The 17,626-nt window shown below is 34.7% G+C and overlaps 1 protein-coding gene across 1 annotated transcript; it reads right to left on the bottom strand.

Annotated features, from left to right (window-relative positions):
* Positions 1-1,910: 1,910 nt before the first annotated feature.
* On the bottom strand, positions 1,911-3,270 carry LOC129757325 (pachytene checkpoint protein 2 homolog). Its single transcript, XM_055754512.1, is given in 4 exon segments — positions 1,911-2,008; positions 2,115-2,260; positions 2,262-3,024; positions 3,081-3,270. Coding segments are annotated over 4 exon segments (1,020 nt in total). The 5' UTR covers positions 3,128-3,270; the 3' UTR covers positions 1,911-1,944.
* Positions 3,271-17,626: the final 14,356 nt, after the last annotated feature.

The following is a 17,626-nucleotide window of genomic DNA, read 5'->3' as shown; positions in this document are numbered from 1 at the left end:
TCAGTTCGCGCCTTTCATCGTTAAGCGGGGGTGTCAAAAGTTGAACTCGGATGAAGATGATGATCAACCAAAATTTATTGCATCCCAAGCGGACTCACAAGGGGTAATTTTATTACCCCTTTGAGAGAATAACTGCTTCAGCTTCAACCACCCCCCCTTGTCTACATTTAAACTACACACGCGACAATCTCCTAAATCGCTCATTGTACTGCTAAAGATGTTGTTAAATCATGAACTCGCACCCGAACCGAGAATGAACTGCATCTCCATGCTAAAGGAAGACATCTAGAAATTTATGGGGCATCCATTTGGGAGATGCTGTGCGGGAGATAATGCGGAGTGACTTCAGTAACAATGCACATGCTGTGGCATGTAATAGAAGACTAGCCGTGGTTATAATAACCCATTCGTGAAGTCATGGAACGACATGTTTGTTATAATGGGACCTCAAACCAATTCAATGGGCAGTTTGTTATGTCTAGGATTTTTTCCCGCTTACCGCGGTTACCTCGATTTATTGAGTTGGCCAATCGATTAAGAATGACTAGAGTTTCGCTTAAGCCTAGTCCACACTAGGCGACGAATGATCGATTTTCGTTGCTTAGACGGAGTTTTGTTGTCTGTTGTTGTTGGAAACATGAGACCGTCTCATTGTCGTATTTAACGTTTCGTCGAAAGAAAATTTTGAAAAAATTAAGATAAGGATTATCAACAGAACTTTAACCTAACAAAAAAGATCTGAAACTAATGAAAAACCAAAATAAGATACAAAAAATAAGGGTTGAGGAGATAAGAGCATAATAAGCAATACTCTTTTCTACAAAAGTACGTATTTTCTTAAATAAATTTTCATGAGGATTGGTTTCGTTCTTCCTATATTTTTAATTTTTCACAAAAAAAAGAAATCTCCTTTTCATATTTACAGAGATATTTAAAAAAAAAACCAGGTTCTCAAGTGACGAATATATTATAATTTTTAAGCACCACGAAATAAGCTTTTATGATCTTTAAATCATAGACCTATAGATCAAATATACGCACTTTAACATGATGTACACATTGTTTCTCAATTTTCACCATCATAAAATTTTTGATTCACTTTAATCAATTTTAAAACACATTTTTATTTAATTTTGTTGGCTCGGGACGAACAGAGCACTTTTAATCGGGGCATGATGAGCGATTTCTGTCGTATAACCTAGCAGCAAATTCAACTCGATGTAGTCAACTGAACTATAGAGCTACAGCTTGTCTAGTTTACACGATGTGGCCTATTGGTAAGGTGTCGGAGAGGTAATCAAAAGACTAGAGTTCGATTTCTGCTTGAGGTGTTTTTTTTCATTTACAATTCATGATCTTTTTTTATTTGTTACATTATGCGACTATTAGCATCATCCGCCAAACAAAGCACAAGAAACACAATGTATGAGCGTGTGTGAATTGTTTGTGTTCTACAAACAGACTTAGATTATTTTGTTATTGCTTTGTTTGATGAATCTACGACTCACCTGACATCATCGAGTTGAATTTGCTGCTAGATTCCCCGACAGAAAACGGTCATCGTACCCCGATTAATGGTGCTTATACTGCCCCAGTGAGGGGGAGGGGGGTGGGTGTTCTCATTATGCCCTACAGTGACTGGTTTTAAGCTTTTGGCAATTTTTTTTAAAATTTTATAAACGTTTTTATCTAGTTTTCAAGCTTCGACCAACTAGGAAATAGACTATATTATTAGTGTCTGAACACGAAACAATGATGTAATACATATTATAGCTGTTTTTTATGAATAAATAAACGTTTTCCTTGAGGTGGCCATTATGCCCTTATCTCGCCTAACTGGAATAAAAATCAAGATAGGGCAAAACTTGCAACGTTTTTTCTCGTTTGGAGCCACGCTCTAAAGAAATGTTATGCTAACCGTTTTTAACATGATGTTTGACAGCTCTACATGCTGGTGGTGACATCTCTCTGTAAAATAGCTTTATCCATCGTTCCATTGGCAGCGCAGCTGGGACAAGAATAACGAAAAATAAAAATAAAGATAAAATTTACCGAGAATAAAGTGATTTTTTTCCACCCAGCTTTCTCTGTAAATTTTACTTTTTTCAATTTACCTTAGCAAAACTTGAGACAGATCTTCCAGAGTTGAACGGTATATTTCATAAATAGCTCCCGCAGTTGGATTACCGATGTATTGGACTATATCAGCTCGATCTAGGAAGGCTAAATCGATGCTACCGGTCAGATTGGACGTGGCAAAAAACGAACACATTCGGATATTTCCTTATTCTATCTAACTGGGTAAGAACCGCGTTGACAACCCTTATACTATCACTTGGTTCGTTGTTAGAAATGGAATCTCGTGCGAAAGCGATGGATTCAACTTCGTCCACCAGAACACAAACCAATGACTTTCTGTCTTGGCAGAGCTCATGAATCTGGCCAAACACTTTCTGAACCAGTTTTCCACTTTCGGAGAACCACTTCGAGAACAAACTGTGGCTGTTGATTTCAATCAGATGAGAGTGTGTGTAATGTTCCGTCATACGGATGGCCAATTTTTGAGCTAAGGCTTTGCACAGGCTAGTTTTGCCTGTACCTGGAGGACCATGCAATAGGACCAGCCTGTTGCAGGAGATCAAATTCGAGTTAACTCCCTTCCTAGAGAACATCATTGTGGTATAAACGAAGCTAAGCAAATCTTCCTTCAATCCATCCTCAAAGATTAAACTGCTCCAAAGCCCGTGGAATTCTCGAGCGGGCAACATCCAATGATTGGCTATCTGGATCTCCTCGCCGTCCTGTTGGAGCGTTTCCTCTTCCTCGAGACTCTCGTGTAGGGTGTAGGTGTAGGCCCGTAGATCGGTGCGAGGCGTAAATTCGTTCAATTCGCTGCATACCATCACGTCGACCACACTCGGACACTTTACTTCGAAAACGTGATCCTTGGCTAGTTTGACATTCTCCGTAAGATACAGTTGGATAGCTTGCATCAGCTCCGATTGGGTCACGCTACTTTTGAACCTGTTAAAGGATGTTGTGAGTTATCGTCGAAAAAAGAAATAAATAAAAATACTTACTGTTTAGAACAGGCAATTTCCAGTTCAATCGAATTTGAGCTATCCATTATTGGAGAATGACTTTCAATTTAACACGGAGACAATATAGAAAACAACTAATTACAGGACGGACTTTCAACAAATTGACATACGATAGAGTTATGGCGGTTAGGAATAATGGGAATTATCGGAACGGAATAATCAACGAGATTTGTGTTACACCGATGATTTTAATTCAGTTCATTTACACCGCCCAGTCTAGACTCTAGACACAAACCTATGATATTTGAAGCGTAGCGTTACAATAAAGTAGCGACTAAAACGCCGGTTACCATTTTTGCGTCACCCTTTAAGCAGATACAAAAACCTAAATTGAAGGTGTGGAAATTCGCTAACATAACGCACACGATACACTGAAAGCAAATTTCGTGTTTTCCAGTTTAGTGACTAAAAATTCAATTAGGATTTTTTTTTTTAAATCTTCAATTTATTAAAACTTGAACATCTTTTTTTTACAAGCAGTGAAAAAACGAGTCCCTTATCTATGGCCAAATAAATTCTATGTGCATCTTTTTTCTAGAATTAGGTCGAATTTATTCGATTATTTAAACATTCAGAACTGAATTTTCAGTAGAAATTTGTAATATTATGGATAAGTAGGTATATTTATCGTAACAATTGTTTGCCAGAAAACGAGATTCTACATGAAAAATGAATTTTTAATAATTTTTCTCTTCATTTAAACGGCTTTAAATTAAGTCCTAGGTACTATTTTTTCTTCTTTGTTATATCGAATTATTTGGTTCTAGCGCTATTTGGGTTATATATGCATCTTAAATTATTCGGTCTTTTTAAATTACAATCGTCAAAATTGTATTCAAAAGATTGTAGTAACTTTTCAAATTCACACCTTGATTCTTTTGAAACTTTCATTCTATCCCACTTCACACGCTACACAAATTCGCGACAGAAAAAAGAACCTTTCTTCCTCAAATTTAGTTAACAGAAAATTTTAAAGCTTTCTTGTAGCTTTCAGTCTGTAAACAAAATTTCACTGACAAAATTGAAAAATTCGGGTTTTAAAAAGGGCAACAAATATCGATTAGAAAATTTACACGCCTGAATGTTAAACTTTTTTAGACTCGTTTATTTGAACATCTAAATGTCAGTTGATCATAGTTGCATTATGATCGAAAATTATGAACTTGAAACTTTCGAAAAATGGGAAAACATTCATCAATTTTTTTTAAATATATTTTGGATCGAGTTCTTTTTTCGCAGTTCTTGAATACATTCAAATTAATTTTAATTATTCTGTCTTAATTTGAACGACTTTAGCTTAAGTCATAGTTTTTTTTTCTTATTTTTTGTCGAATTATTTGGTTCAAGTGCGATTTGATTTATTTAGATTTGTGCATCTCTAATTGTTCGGTCTTTTTCAGCTATTTAAACTACAATCGTGAAAATGATGAAAATTTAAAAGCTTTTTGTAGCTTTCAGTCTGTGAAAATAATTTCACTGAAAAAATTAAAAAAAAAATCGGTTTAAAAAAACGGCAGCAAATATCGATTAGAGAATTTAAACGCCCTGAATGTTGAACTTTTTTAAGGCTTGTCTATTTGAACGTCTAAATGTGAGTAGATCATAAAGTTGCATTATAATCCAAAATTGTGAACTTGTCGTTTTTCAGCCATCTCCTGGAATCAGGAATGCAAGACCGACAGGACATTATAGGTGTATACAAAACAGTAATGACAGTTGGATTGAGTTTTTTATCTCAACACACAGCTGAGATATTAAGAGTGGCCCACGTTTCCTCATGGCCCACGTTACCCCACTGTAGGGGAGAGATAATACATTTGTATTTCCAAAATGTGCCAGACTTGACAGATTAATTTATGCGTTTCAGAACTATGAAAATAATTTCATCACTTCACTTATAAGCTTAAAACACAATATGGTAAGCAAGCATGTAGAAAAATGACACATTTTATGCTGCAGTGCAACCAATGATTTAACAGATTACTCTTATAAACACCCTAATAATTTCTTGGAAACAAATTTGGAGACAAATTGTTAGATCTAAAATTACAATTAGATAAGAAGTGACAGAACAAAAAATCTTTGAGGGTCAATAGAATCACTGTGCAATGTGCAAAAGTAACTGGAACTCAGTAGTTATTTTCGAAATACTACAATAATTACTGAAAAAATAACGGTGAAAAGGTTACAAATTCGACGTTTTTATTATCAAACATTCGGTAATTTTTTTCAGGATGTTCTGTAACTTTTACTGAAATTCGGTAGTTTTATCCAGATAACTGAATATTTTAATTAATTGTAATTTTTACCGAATAAACTGTGCACGTTACGTCAATAACTCTTTGGTAAAATAAATTACCGAATTCGTTGTTTCTCGGCTTGTGTAATCTGTATGTGATGTAAATTTCAATCCCTTCAAACCCTTGACATCTTAAAAAAAAAAAACAAACATTTGACGTACCTCGCATTAAATAAGAACGTGATCTACCGCGGACTTCCAGCCTTGGGCTATGACAATTCAGACGCTGGACGATTCAGCTTCTGGACCACCGTGGTGCGTGCGTGATCGACATTCACCTAAATCAGTTCGCGCCTTTCATCGTTAAGCGGGGGTGTCAAAAGTTGAACTCGGATGAAGATGATGATCAACCAAAATTTATTGCATCCCAAGCGGACTCACAAGGGGTAATTTTATTACCCCTTTGAGAGAATAACTGCTTCAGCTTCAACCACCCCCCCTTGTCTACATTTAAACTACACACGCGACAATCTCCTAAATCGCTCATTGTACTGCTAAAGATGTTGTTAAATCATGAACTCGCACCCGAACCGAGAATGAACTGCATCTCCATGCTAAAGGAAGACATCTAGAAATTTATGGGGCATCCATTTGGGAGATGCTGTGCGGGAGATAATGCGGAGTGACTTCAGTAACAATGCACATGCTGTGGCATGTAATAGAAGACTAGCCGTGGTTATAATAACCCATTCGTGAAGTCATGGAACGACATGTTTGTTATAATGGGACCTCAAACCAATTCAATGGGCAGTTTGTTATGTCTAGGATTTTTTCCCGCTTACCGCGGTTACCTCGATTTATTGAGTTGGCCAATCGATTAAGAATGACTAGAGTTTCGCTTAAGCCTAGTCCACACTAGGCGACGAATGATCGATTTTCGTTGCTTAGACGGAGTTTTGTTGTCTGTTGTTGTTGGAAACATGAGACCGTCTCATTGTCGTATTTAACGTTTCGTCGAAAGAAAATTTTGAAAAAATTAAGATAAGGATTATCAACAGAACTTTAACCTAACAAAAAAGATCTGAAACTAATGAAAAACCAAAATAAGATACAAAAAATAAGGGTTGAGGAGATAAGAGCATAATAAGCAATACTCTTTTCTACAAAAGTACGTATTTTCTTAAATAAATTTTCATGAGGATTGGTTTCGTTCTTCCTATATTTTTAATTTTTCACAAAAAAAAGAAATCTCCTTTTCATATTTACAGAGATATTTAAAAAAAAACCAGGTTCTCAAGTGACGAATATATTATAATTTTTAAGCACCACGAAATAAGCTTTTATGATCTTTAAATCATAGACCTATAGATCAAATATACGCACTTTAACATGATGTACACATTGTTTCTCAATTTTCACCATCATAAAATTTTTGATTCACTTTAATCAATTTTAAAACACATTTTTATTTAATTTTGTTGGCTCGGGACGAACAGAGCACTTTTAATCGGGGCATGATGAGCGATTTCTGTCGTATAACCTAGCAGCAAATTCAACTCGATGTAGTCAACTGAACTATAGAGCTACAGCTTGTCTAGTTTACACGATGTGGCCTATTGGTAAGGTGTCGGAGAGGTAATCAAAAGACTAGAGTTCGATTTCTGCTTGAGGTGTTTTTTTTCATTTACAATTCATGATCTTTTTTTATTTGTTACATTATGCGACTATTAGCATCATCCGCCAAACAAAGCACAAGAAACACAATGTATGAGCGTGTGTGAATTGTTTGTGTTCTACAAACAGACTTAGATTATTTTGTTATTGCTTTGTTTGATGAATCTACGACTCACCTGACATCATCGAGTTGAATTTGCTGCTAGATTCCCCGACAGAAAACGGTCATCGTACCCCGATTAATGGTGCTTATACTGCCCCAGTGAGGGGGAGGGGGGTGGGTGTTCTCATTATGCCCTACAGTGACTGGTTTTAAGCTTTTGGCAATTTTTTTTAAAATTTTATAAACGTTTTTATCTAGTTTTCAAGCTTCGACCAACTAGGAAATAGACTATATTATTAGTGTCTGAACACGAAACAATGATGTAATTACATATTATAGCTGTTTTTTATGAATAAATAAACGTTTTCCTTGAGGTGGCCATTATGCCCTTATCTCGCCTAACTGGAATAAAAATCAAGATAGGGCAAAACTTGCAACGTTTTTCTCGTTTGGAGCCACGCTCTAAAGAAATGTTATGCTAACCGTTTTTAACATGATGTTTGACAGCTCTACATGCTGGTGGTGACATCTCTCTGTAAAATAGCTTTATCCATCGTTCCATTGGCAGCGCAGCTGGGACAAGAATAACGAAAAATAAAAATAAAGATAAAATTTACCGAGAATAAAGTGATTTTTTTCCACCCAGCTTTCTCTGTAAATTTTACTTTTTTCAATTTACCTAGCAAAATTTTACCTTTTTCGCATTCACGAAGCAAAATAGTAAATAATAAACAATTGATATAAAAAGCATAGATTCAAATGTGTTCAAATGTGAAGCACACAAAGGTATGTAAATAATTTGAAAATTCATGAATTTTTTAAAAAAATAATGTTTACGAAAAGAACTGAATAGCAGCAAAACTTATGAACAAAAATGAACCGCTGCATTTAAATTTCATAGAAACCTTTCGATTGTTTCAATATTGAAAGTAATTTCGAAAACTTTTTTGACAACTTTGAATGAAAAACAAAAAAAGGCTATTTTGTAGAATTATTCATAGTGTTTTTTTCTATAAGTTTAAAAAAACAGAAACAAATCGCTAAAGCTCGTTACTCCTTGATCAATATATATTTTTTGAGCATAGAAACTTGAAGTTACATGCTGTCATAAAATGTCAAAGACGGCGAGTTGCTAAATTTTTTCAAAAAGATATGGTGAAAATAAGAAAAAGGGATCAAGTATCCCCACTCTGCCCTACTGTATGAGTAGACTAAGTCGATTTGCTGTCATTTTGGAATTCCTCAAACCCTGGGGTCTAAAAAGCTTCGTCTTAGTCCAAAACTCATCCATGATTTTTTGCAAAATTTTCAAGTAACGTTTTCATGAGTAATTTTGAATTTTTAGGTTACTGAAAAGTCAACAACATTTTTGTTTCGTCTGTGGAACCGAGCCAGCTGATGGTTTTTGAGCTAATTTATAAAATTTCTAAAAAAAATTCCGCTGAACAACTTGGTCGAAGATCGTAACTTTTTTTTTTTTTTTTTGCAAATTTCAAATCCTTCTTTTGTCACTCGGAGTTGGAACATCGCGAGGGGGGGGGAGACAATAAAAAATAATGTGAAAAAAAATAAATTGGAATAAATTTCACGAAAGCTTGTATGCAACAAAGTTGCATACAATATCATTGCTTAAAACCTAAAATACAAGTAATTTTTTATCGAAAAATTCAATAAAATCAAGAATACAAAAGGTTAAATAACTTCCATCTTCCAAAATTTGTTTTATTCGTCTTGTAATCTTTTGGATTCTTGAATTTTTTTCGAAATTTACATTAAATACTTCAAACTTTATTTATTTCCCCCTTCGGGTTTTTGGAAATTTCGAAGGGGGGGGGGGGGGTGACAAAAGAAGAAATTCATATTTGTTCCAGACTTATTGGTGAATATAAACCGTATAAGTTAAAAAAACTGTTGTCGGTCTTCAGTTGAGCATAGAGTTTTCACTGTGTGTGCTTAGGTACTTTATCTATCTTAACTAACTAAACTTATTGACTACTACTCATATAATGGATAATAAATAAAATGATGAAAGGATGGGAAAGGGAAGGGGAAATAGGATCTAGGATGGGAAGAAGGTTCTTCAAAATATCCCACACCAGGTTGTGCGTAGCAAGGAAACCATTTCCTGTCTCCAGTACTCCCAAAAGTCCATAGTTTTGCAAGTTTTACCGCGCTTGCATTCGCGTTGCTTCGGTGGATGACGAATTTCTTGGGAGGGCTAGGCGTTTTAAATTTGTTTTGGAATTGGCGAAGCCTAGTAGCTCTCTACCCCCCCGACTAGCCATACCAGCTATGTACAGTATGGTTTCGGCAAGGTGGGTGAGTGTTACTAGGCTGAGTTTCATTAAATAGGTATCGTTTGAGTTGAAACTTGAACAGCGGAAAACTTCTGATATTTTTTATGTAAGGAGGTAGCATATTAAACAGATTTAGGCCTTTATTCAAGAATTTGTTTGAAACAATCGTTGTTCTTCTTCTGGTTATGTAAAAGTTAGAGTTGGCATTGCCTCTAGTATTGTACGAGTGTATTTCCGATACGAAAGTCGGTGTAGTGTTTGTTTTTATTAAATTGTTTAAGATTCTATAGATCAAGAGACAATTTTCAAATTTATTCAGAGTATGCAAAGAAAGCACATTGGCAGAGTAAAGTTGACTGGTCGGAAAGCGAACTGGCAATTTTTTTTACAATTTTTAAAGCTCTATTTTGTAATGTAAAAAGAGGTCTCAGATGCACAGAAGCTGCACATCCCCATATACTGTTCATATACGCAAAGTGCGGATGTATGTAGGCATAATATACCTTCCAAGCTATGTTCTCAGAAATAAGATTTCGAATTTTCTTCAGTGCAAAAATGTATAAGATAACTTTGGAGCTTACTCGGAGTATGTGTTCGTTCCATCGAAGATTTTCATCAATTAGTAACCCGAGATATTTGACTTGTGAAACTTGTTCTATTGCTATTCCATTCACAAGAATAGGAATTTTATCGGATTGTTTTTGTAAGTTAAAAAGAATGTAGTTTGTTTTTTGTAAGTTAATTGCCATATGGTTTTGGTAGAAATAGTTAATGAGAATATTTATATCGTGAGAAATATATTCTTTTAGTGTGTCGAGGTTTTCCACAATGTATAAGAGAGTTGCGTCATCTGCAAACAGTTGTAATTTACCTTTAAGAGGAATGACAAAGATATCATTTATGTACATGATGAACAACAAAGGTCCCAAGATGGAACCTTGAGGTATACCACATGTGATTGGCATAGTTTTGCTGTCATTGGAATTGATCCTAACAACTTGTTGTCTGTTTGACAGATAAGAATTCATGAGCTTTCTAGCGTTATCAGAGAAGCCGAATAATTTTAATTTTTTCACCAAAATCTTGTGATTCACACAATCGAAAGCTTTACGAATGTCTATAAAGACACATGCCACAGTTTTTTTTCTCATCAAGGCTATCTGAGATTGTATTTATAAGATCAGCACACGCACTTAAGGTGTTTGATTTGGGGACGAACCCAAATTGATTGGCGTGAATAAGGCTATGTTGTTGACAGTGCTGTTCTATTTGGTCAAATAACAATCTTTCGAAGGGTTTAGAAAGAGCATTTAAGACAGAAATTGGTCTGTAATTAGTTATGTTCGTTTTATCACCACTTTTATAGGCAGGAATAACTTTAGCACATTTTAGAACGTCTGGAAAGGAGTTTGTTCTTATACTTTGATTCACAAGTTCTGTGTATTTTTCAATGTATTTTTGTTTATATTTTTTCAAAAACTTGGTTGATATTCCATCGATTCCTGTAGCAGAATTATTTTTAAGATTATCAATTTTGAGGGACAAATAATCTTGTGCAGCAGTAGAGAAAGAAAACTGGAATTCATGACTTTGGAAATCGGTTTCGGGGTCAATCCAGTTGGTCATAATTGTTTGACTAACATTTATAAAAAATTGTTGAAAAGTTCAGAGATGGTAACTTCATCACTCAATAATACACCTCCTACGTTGATTACAAACGTGGAATTGAAAGATGATTGCTTGTTGAATACCTTTTTATTGATATTACTCCACATTTTTTTAGGATTTTGCAGGCTGTTGGTAATCAGACTGTCAAAGTACTGTTTTTTCAACAGTTTCGATTTATTTCTTATCTGATTTCTTATTTTTTTTGTATTCTGAATCAATCAAAGAATTCTGCCTTGAGGCGTGGTACAATTTTCTTTTTTTTACTATTAGATTTAGTATTTCCGAATTAATGTAAGGCTTTTTCATTTTCTGTGTTTTACGAATCGGTAGTGTCTTTGTATTCTCAAAAATTACTTTATTATAGTGTTCAACAAATTGATGAAAGTTCGTTACATGTTCAATACTGAGACTACTCTCTAAAATTTGATCATACTGTAATACAGTTTTAGCAGTCAGTTTAAACTTCGTATCTTAATAGGAAAAAAAGTTATTAGTTGTTTAACAGGGGTATGTCTTTTAGCATTGATTAACAATAAATTCAATTTTGGGATTTTTTTTTGTTGATATTGTTCGGTGAAACCGAACAATATCAACAAAAAAAAATCCCAAAATATAATCAAACGGTGATCGAAACACGTCGAAAATAAATTCAATTGACACCACTGCTTGAGCCTCGCGAAGTGTTGCAAGGAAAGTAGTCACGCAATACCTCGCTAGGCACCCTGCAGAGATGTCAATTTAATTTAATGTTAATCAATGCTAAAAGACATGCCCCTGTTGAACAACTAATAACTTTTTTTCCTAATAACATACGAAGTTATGGTCTTGGACAAAGTTGTTTAGCGAGAAATTTTCTTTAGGAGTTTTATAAATTGACATAAAAACAATCAGCTGTCTCGGTTTCACAGACGAAACAAAAATGATGTTGATTTTTCAGTATAAAATATTCAATTTTCCCATAGAAACTAAAAAGTTCAAATTTACTCATGTAAACGTTACTTGAAAATTTTGCAAAAAATCATGGATGAGTTTGGGACCAAAACGAAGCTTTTTAGACTTCAGGGTTTGAGAAATTCCAAAATGACCCCAAATCGACTCAGTCTACTGTTTGAGAGTACTTAAAATTTATAATTTAAAATAAAATTCATTGTATACACAAATAAGGACTTTTGGATAATTTTTTTAAATCAATTGTTTTTAAAGATGAATATGTTTTGAAGGAGAACAATAATTATTTTCGTTTCTTTATATATTTTTAAGGAAATTTGATTTCAAATTTGAACATCGGTTCGACTTACATCAATCAAAACATTGGTTGAGAGATCTATTCTATTCTATTCTATTTTGTTTATTTATAGAGGATTTTAACCAACACGGTTATTCGTTCTCTTAGGAGATCATTTACATCGTAACTTAAATCTAGATCTTATATATAAAAATGAAGCCCTTTTCTTTGAAACCCCATCACGTATTAATGGTCGGTTGTAATGAAGTGAAATTTGGTGTCCGAGGGTTTTCCGGGTCAGAGATGGTTTGTATAAAAGTTTCAAGAATCTCACTTTTTATGGAAGGGGGGTCCCCATACAAAATTATCTCTTTTACACTTCTCTTCTATGAAGCTCTCAGAGCCAAAGGGGTATAATTGACAAAATGGTCGATTTTGAGTTAATGATGCTAAATGATTCTTCACATTTCAAACTACATTTGATGATTTTTTCGGATTTTTAAAATGTTATTTACATACCTTTACATTCGATTTAAAAATACAAATTCTCGAAAAATATATAGAAAACGGTCAAACACGTCAATTTAAAAGCGTTTTTTCTCGAAATAAGCTTTTATGCACTAATACCAAGCCAAGGGCCTCATATATAAAAATGGAGCCGTTTTCTTTGTAACACCATCACGTATGAATGCACTATGGGGTTTGAGGCGGCAAAAAGTCAAAAACTGAACTTCATCAGATCGCTTTTTTATTTTTACTAGTTAATAACTTAATATTTAACTAAGATATTCTCAGTTTTTCTACTCATTATCTTGAATACTGAACGCACCACAGACATCAGACTTTGAAAAATTGAAAAATTTATATGATGAAGAAAGACAATTTAAATCACATATATTTCTATGGAAAACATTTTTTTCTTAAATTTCAAGTACACCATATGAAAGCTAAATTAAAAGCTATCATTTGAACCATTCCAAATTTTTACACACTAAATTGATCTATGATAAAAAAGAGTAAATAATTATTTTTTTCGAAAGTCAAAAACTTAAAACCCTGGCCAAAATAAATCCCCGCATTTCTCCATACTCTTTTTACTATGAAGATCTAGTGTAAAGTCCTAAAAATACAATGAAAGAGATTCCAGGTACCTTAAAGCACCGTTTTTTGAGTTATAGTCATATAAAGCTGAAAATATCATGAAAATGGGTAATTTTTGGCCATCAATGAGTATAAATTCAACAAAGTTGATGATGGTTTGTCATAAAAAATGTTTCTCATGATTTATCAACCATTTCACACATTTTTGTCTTGAGTTTCCTGAAATGTCTTGATGATATTTATCATTTAATTATCCATTAGTCCAAAACCCGGTTTTCAAAAGAAATAAAAAGTAGGGTCAAAAATAACACCAAGCATCCTACTTTAAAAGTTGTTTATACAAAATTTTTGTATGAATTTATTTTAAGTTAGTTAAAATAGTAATTTTTATACAAAACTTTCAAAAATTACAAAATAGTCCAAAACACCTCCTATGTAATCATACTCTTTGCCGCCTCATTGTATTTAGTGGAATGGTCGGTCGGAATTGAATGAAATTTGGTATCTGAGGGGTTTTCGGGTCAGAGATGGTTTGTATAATAGTTTCAAGAATCTCACTTTTTATGGAAGGGGGCTCCTATACAAAATCAACTAGAAACGGGACAAAACTCGAACATCTTCAAGACGATTTTCATGAAAACTGATTCACGAGCACGAAGAAGTTAAAGAACTGCAAATATTTTCCAACGATTTATTAAGTAACGGGTAAACGAAGTTTACCGGGTCAGCTATAGTTTTATCTAATATTCTAGCACTTCTCAAAAAATATAATAGTTTGTCTTCGTTCGATGGGTCGTAACTGATTCCGCTGTTTTGCCTTTCCGTTGCATATAATCTGCATTCTCCGATGATGTGGGTTGAATGATCTTTCATTCACCGATCCAAACCAATTTCTATCTGTCATTTAACAAACCTGTTGCTAATTTGAAAGATGTGACCGAATTGACATTTCACTGCGGAATATTTTTTCCTGTGGTGAGTTCACGTTCACGTTCGCGTCCGAGTTCACAAGAACTGTAAACCGGGCTTAAGAAAACACTTACCATTCTATTCTGATTTTCACATATTGGGCACGAACCAAAACTTGTTCCTGACCTGGGGGAGGAAGACTGAATAAAAAAAGAAAAAAATCTTTCAAACGTCAAATTTCTCTCATAAATCTACCGACCAGTGCGAAGGTTCAAAATTTTACTTTCTTATTTAAAGGTTTACAATAAAAATGTTTTGATGCTGAAAAGCACTTGTTTTGCATGAAACAATTATTTAATTAGGTTTTGTCTCACTCTGGTAGATTCTTGCATGTTCAGGCGTATAAGGTCGCTCAAATTTCGTTGAAGTTTTTGAAGGTGATAAAAAAAAAATTGTTTGATCAATGGTTGTTCTTAAAAATAGCTTAAATAACAGATTTAGATTTTGGGTAGTGCCCCGAAAAACATTTTTATATACTTCAAAGTTTATATTCACGACAAAGTTGACAGACTGGTATTGGATAATCTAGCTGGTGTATTCGATTTCGATGTTTACTTTTGAATCTGCAGCAATTCATTCAGAAGACTTAAATGTAGCGCCTAAACAACTGGGTTACATGACTCGCTACACAAAACTGATAATCTAAAGTTAAAATTTGAACGATTAAAAATCTTTTCAACAATTGCTGGTTTTTTGCCGAACAGTAAAAAAACGATACAGAAAACGATACAGCAAACTTCAGTCTTCCTCCCCCAGTTCCTGACTGACCGCATTTAATAGACTAGGTACTTTCGGGTCCGAGGTAAACCACCCTACGTTCAAGTGAGGGATGTGCTGGCTATGCTTGACTTGGACTATCTACATGTTCGAAATATACCTTTTCCTAAAACTATCGATCTTCGTCTATAATTCTTTTTATTTTCATATTATTTCCCTTTCTGTCTTACTTTTTCTCCAAATTAAAAGTGTTAAGCTAAGAAGGAAATTGTCAAAAAAAAAAAACAGTTTGGCACCTTAAAGCCTCAAGGTACGTTTCGAATAAAGAAATTACAAAAAAATGTGAGTCAATACTTTAGAACATGCCCACAATGATAACATAACAATTAAATTTGCAATGATGCAGGACAACAATCTTATTCAGTTCAGTGTCATCCCGCTATAATCACTCGACGTGAATGCTCAATGATGACATTGCATCTCAACGCAGAGAGATTTGATATAGGTATACCCAAGTAATGGGAAAATACCGTTAAAAATTAATACCCTTGAAAAGGTAATGTCACCTTTTTCTTTTGAAGTGAAACAAACCTTATGTACATCAACAAGTTGAGCGGTGATCCAATAACAACAACAACAGCTCCAAAGGCTAAGTAGTTAGGTGCATATGATTGTGGGCCAATTTGAGTAGTTGGTGAATAATTAATAGCTAATATTTGGTCTTTCGGGTTTTGGACGCCGCCGAAGCAAACATTACAAACAGTGCTCTAGGCTAGGGGTCGGTTACCTATCCGAATGCCTAACCGGCCTAAAAGCTGCCCATCATCAACAACATCGATGAATTCGATGCAATATTGCTCGCCGGACCAAGGATGGTGAAATATATCTGCCTCCAACAACAGCCCCCCTTTTCTCTATGAAGGTATCTCTCATTCATTTGGCCCTAACGACGACTAATAGAGGGTAAATTTAGTTGAAATTTGCATAGTCCGATCAGGTCGGATTTTGGCCAAATGATGCGTGGTCTTCCCATCGGCATTCGGCCTTTCAGTTCATTGGAAGTGCATCACCATCATCATCATCCCTCCACACATTGATTGTTGTTGGCTGTTGCGTAGCTACGCGTCGCGTTTGGCGTATGGCGTATAGCGTACCTACCTATATTGGTTTTGGTTGGTTGGAAATAAGTCAGGCAAGGTCGTGCGCACTAAATCATCCGTAGTTTGATGGTTTATGGGGGGCTTTTAGCGAGTGTAGCCAGTAGGTAGTTTGCCCATGAGATTTGCAAAGAGGCACTAGAACCATAAATCGACAGTACACGAGTTGTAAAACAACGATTTTCGCATAAACATGCGTACCGTTAGCCGAGCTACAATGTAAGTACCGATGCTCGTCGTTCTTTCAATTTGTTGGTGTTTCCCCAAATAACGGCTTATACGTTCTTGTTACATTTAAGCGGTTTAGATTTTTAACAACTGGCCTTGACTGGACTAACCTTGAACTAGACAGAACCAAATTTATTTTTTGATTAATTTCTAGTAGATAATAATATTCTAACGTCATTTTTAAATTCGAAAGGTGACAAAAATACCATGCACACTATGGTTTGATGTTTGTCCTGAAGTCAGATCCATCAATTCTTCTTCAATTGATCCACATGCCAGCCGGAAGACTAACCTAGCTGAATAGTTGACAAGAAAGTGGTTTGGGTGTGGTTGGCAGCTGACTATAGTGACAGCTGAATGGCACCCTATTTTTCAACACACCTGTTTTATAGCAATTAGATTCTTCCTAGGAGGTTGGACTGGCTCAAAAAGTAAAATAAATAAATACCTATGTATATCTTGAATGATATTACTTTATTTCATTGGAAGGTGAAAAAAGCTTTTATTCAATCCATTTTCAATTTTAAAATTTTTAATAAGAATATTCGAATATAATCGAAAAAAAAATCCTTTTTTCTGTATTAGCTTACCCGCAAAATAATCTGCACGTGTCGTGACTACGTGAAAAACTACATAATTTTTATCCAATTGATTTTCACGCAGATGCTACGAAATAAATATGTCAACGAGTCCTTATAGGAATTAATGCTAACCTTCAACTTACGTGAATTGTTAGTGAGTTGAACACGATGTGATAATAGATGCTACAGTACCGTTCATAATTGTATGCACCCAAAATAATTTAGAAATTTATTATAAGGGATTTTTCACGTAAACTAAGCTTTTGTAGCATCACATCGATTCTACGTATGCTTTGTAGTAACTACTGGACTTCCATACAACTGTCACATGAATTTCACGTAAAGTCTAGGTGAATGGGCTTGAATCCATTTCATTGCAATTTTCTCAAGCATGTTGTAGTATATTCCTATTGGAACAGGGAATTTTTGTCAGTTAGCTAACTTGATTTTGTTTGGATGCGGCAGCTCAAGAGGAATTAAGCGTCGGAAGACAAGCAGTACACCACACAGGATGTTCTACGGGGCCCAAACACGAAAAATACAAATCCAAGCCTCGGGAGCAAGGT

Source organism: Uranotaenia lowii, chromosome 3, assembly GCF_029784155.1.
Source record: "Uranotaenia lowii strain MFRU-FL chromosome 3, ASM2978415v1, whole genome shotgun sequence".
Taxonomy (NCBI): Eukaryota; Metazoa; Arthropoda; class Insecta; order Diptera; family Culicidae; genus Uranotaenia; species Uranotaenia lowii.
The sequence above is the reverse complement of the archived record's forward strand: the minus strand, read 5'-3'. Positions and strand labels throughout refer to the sequence as shown.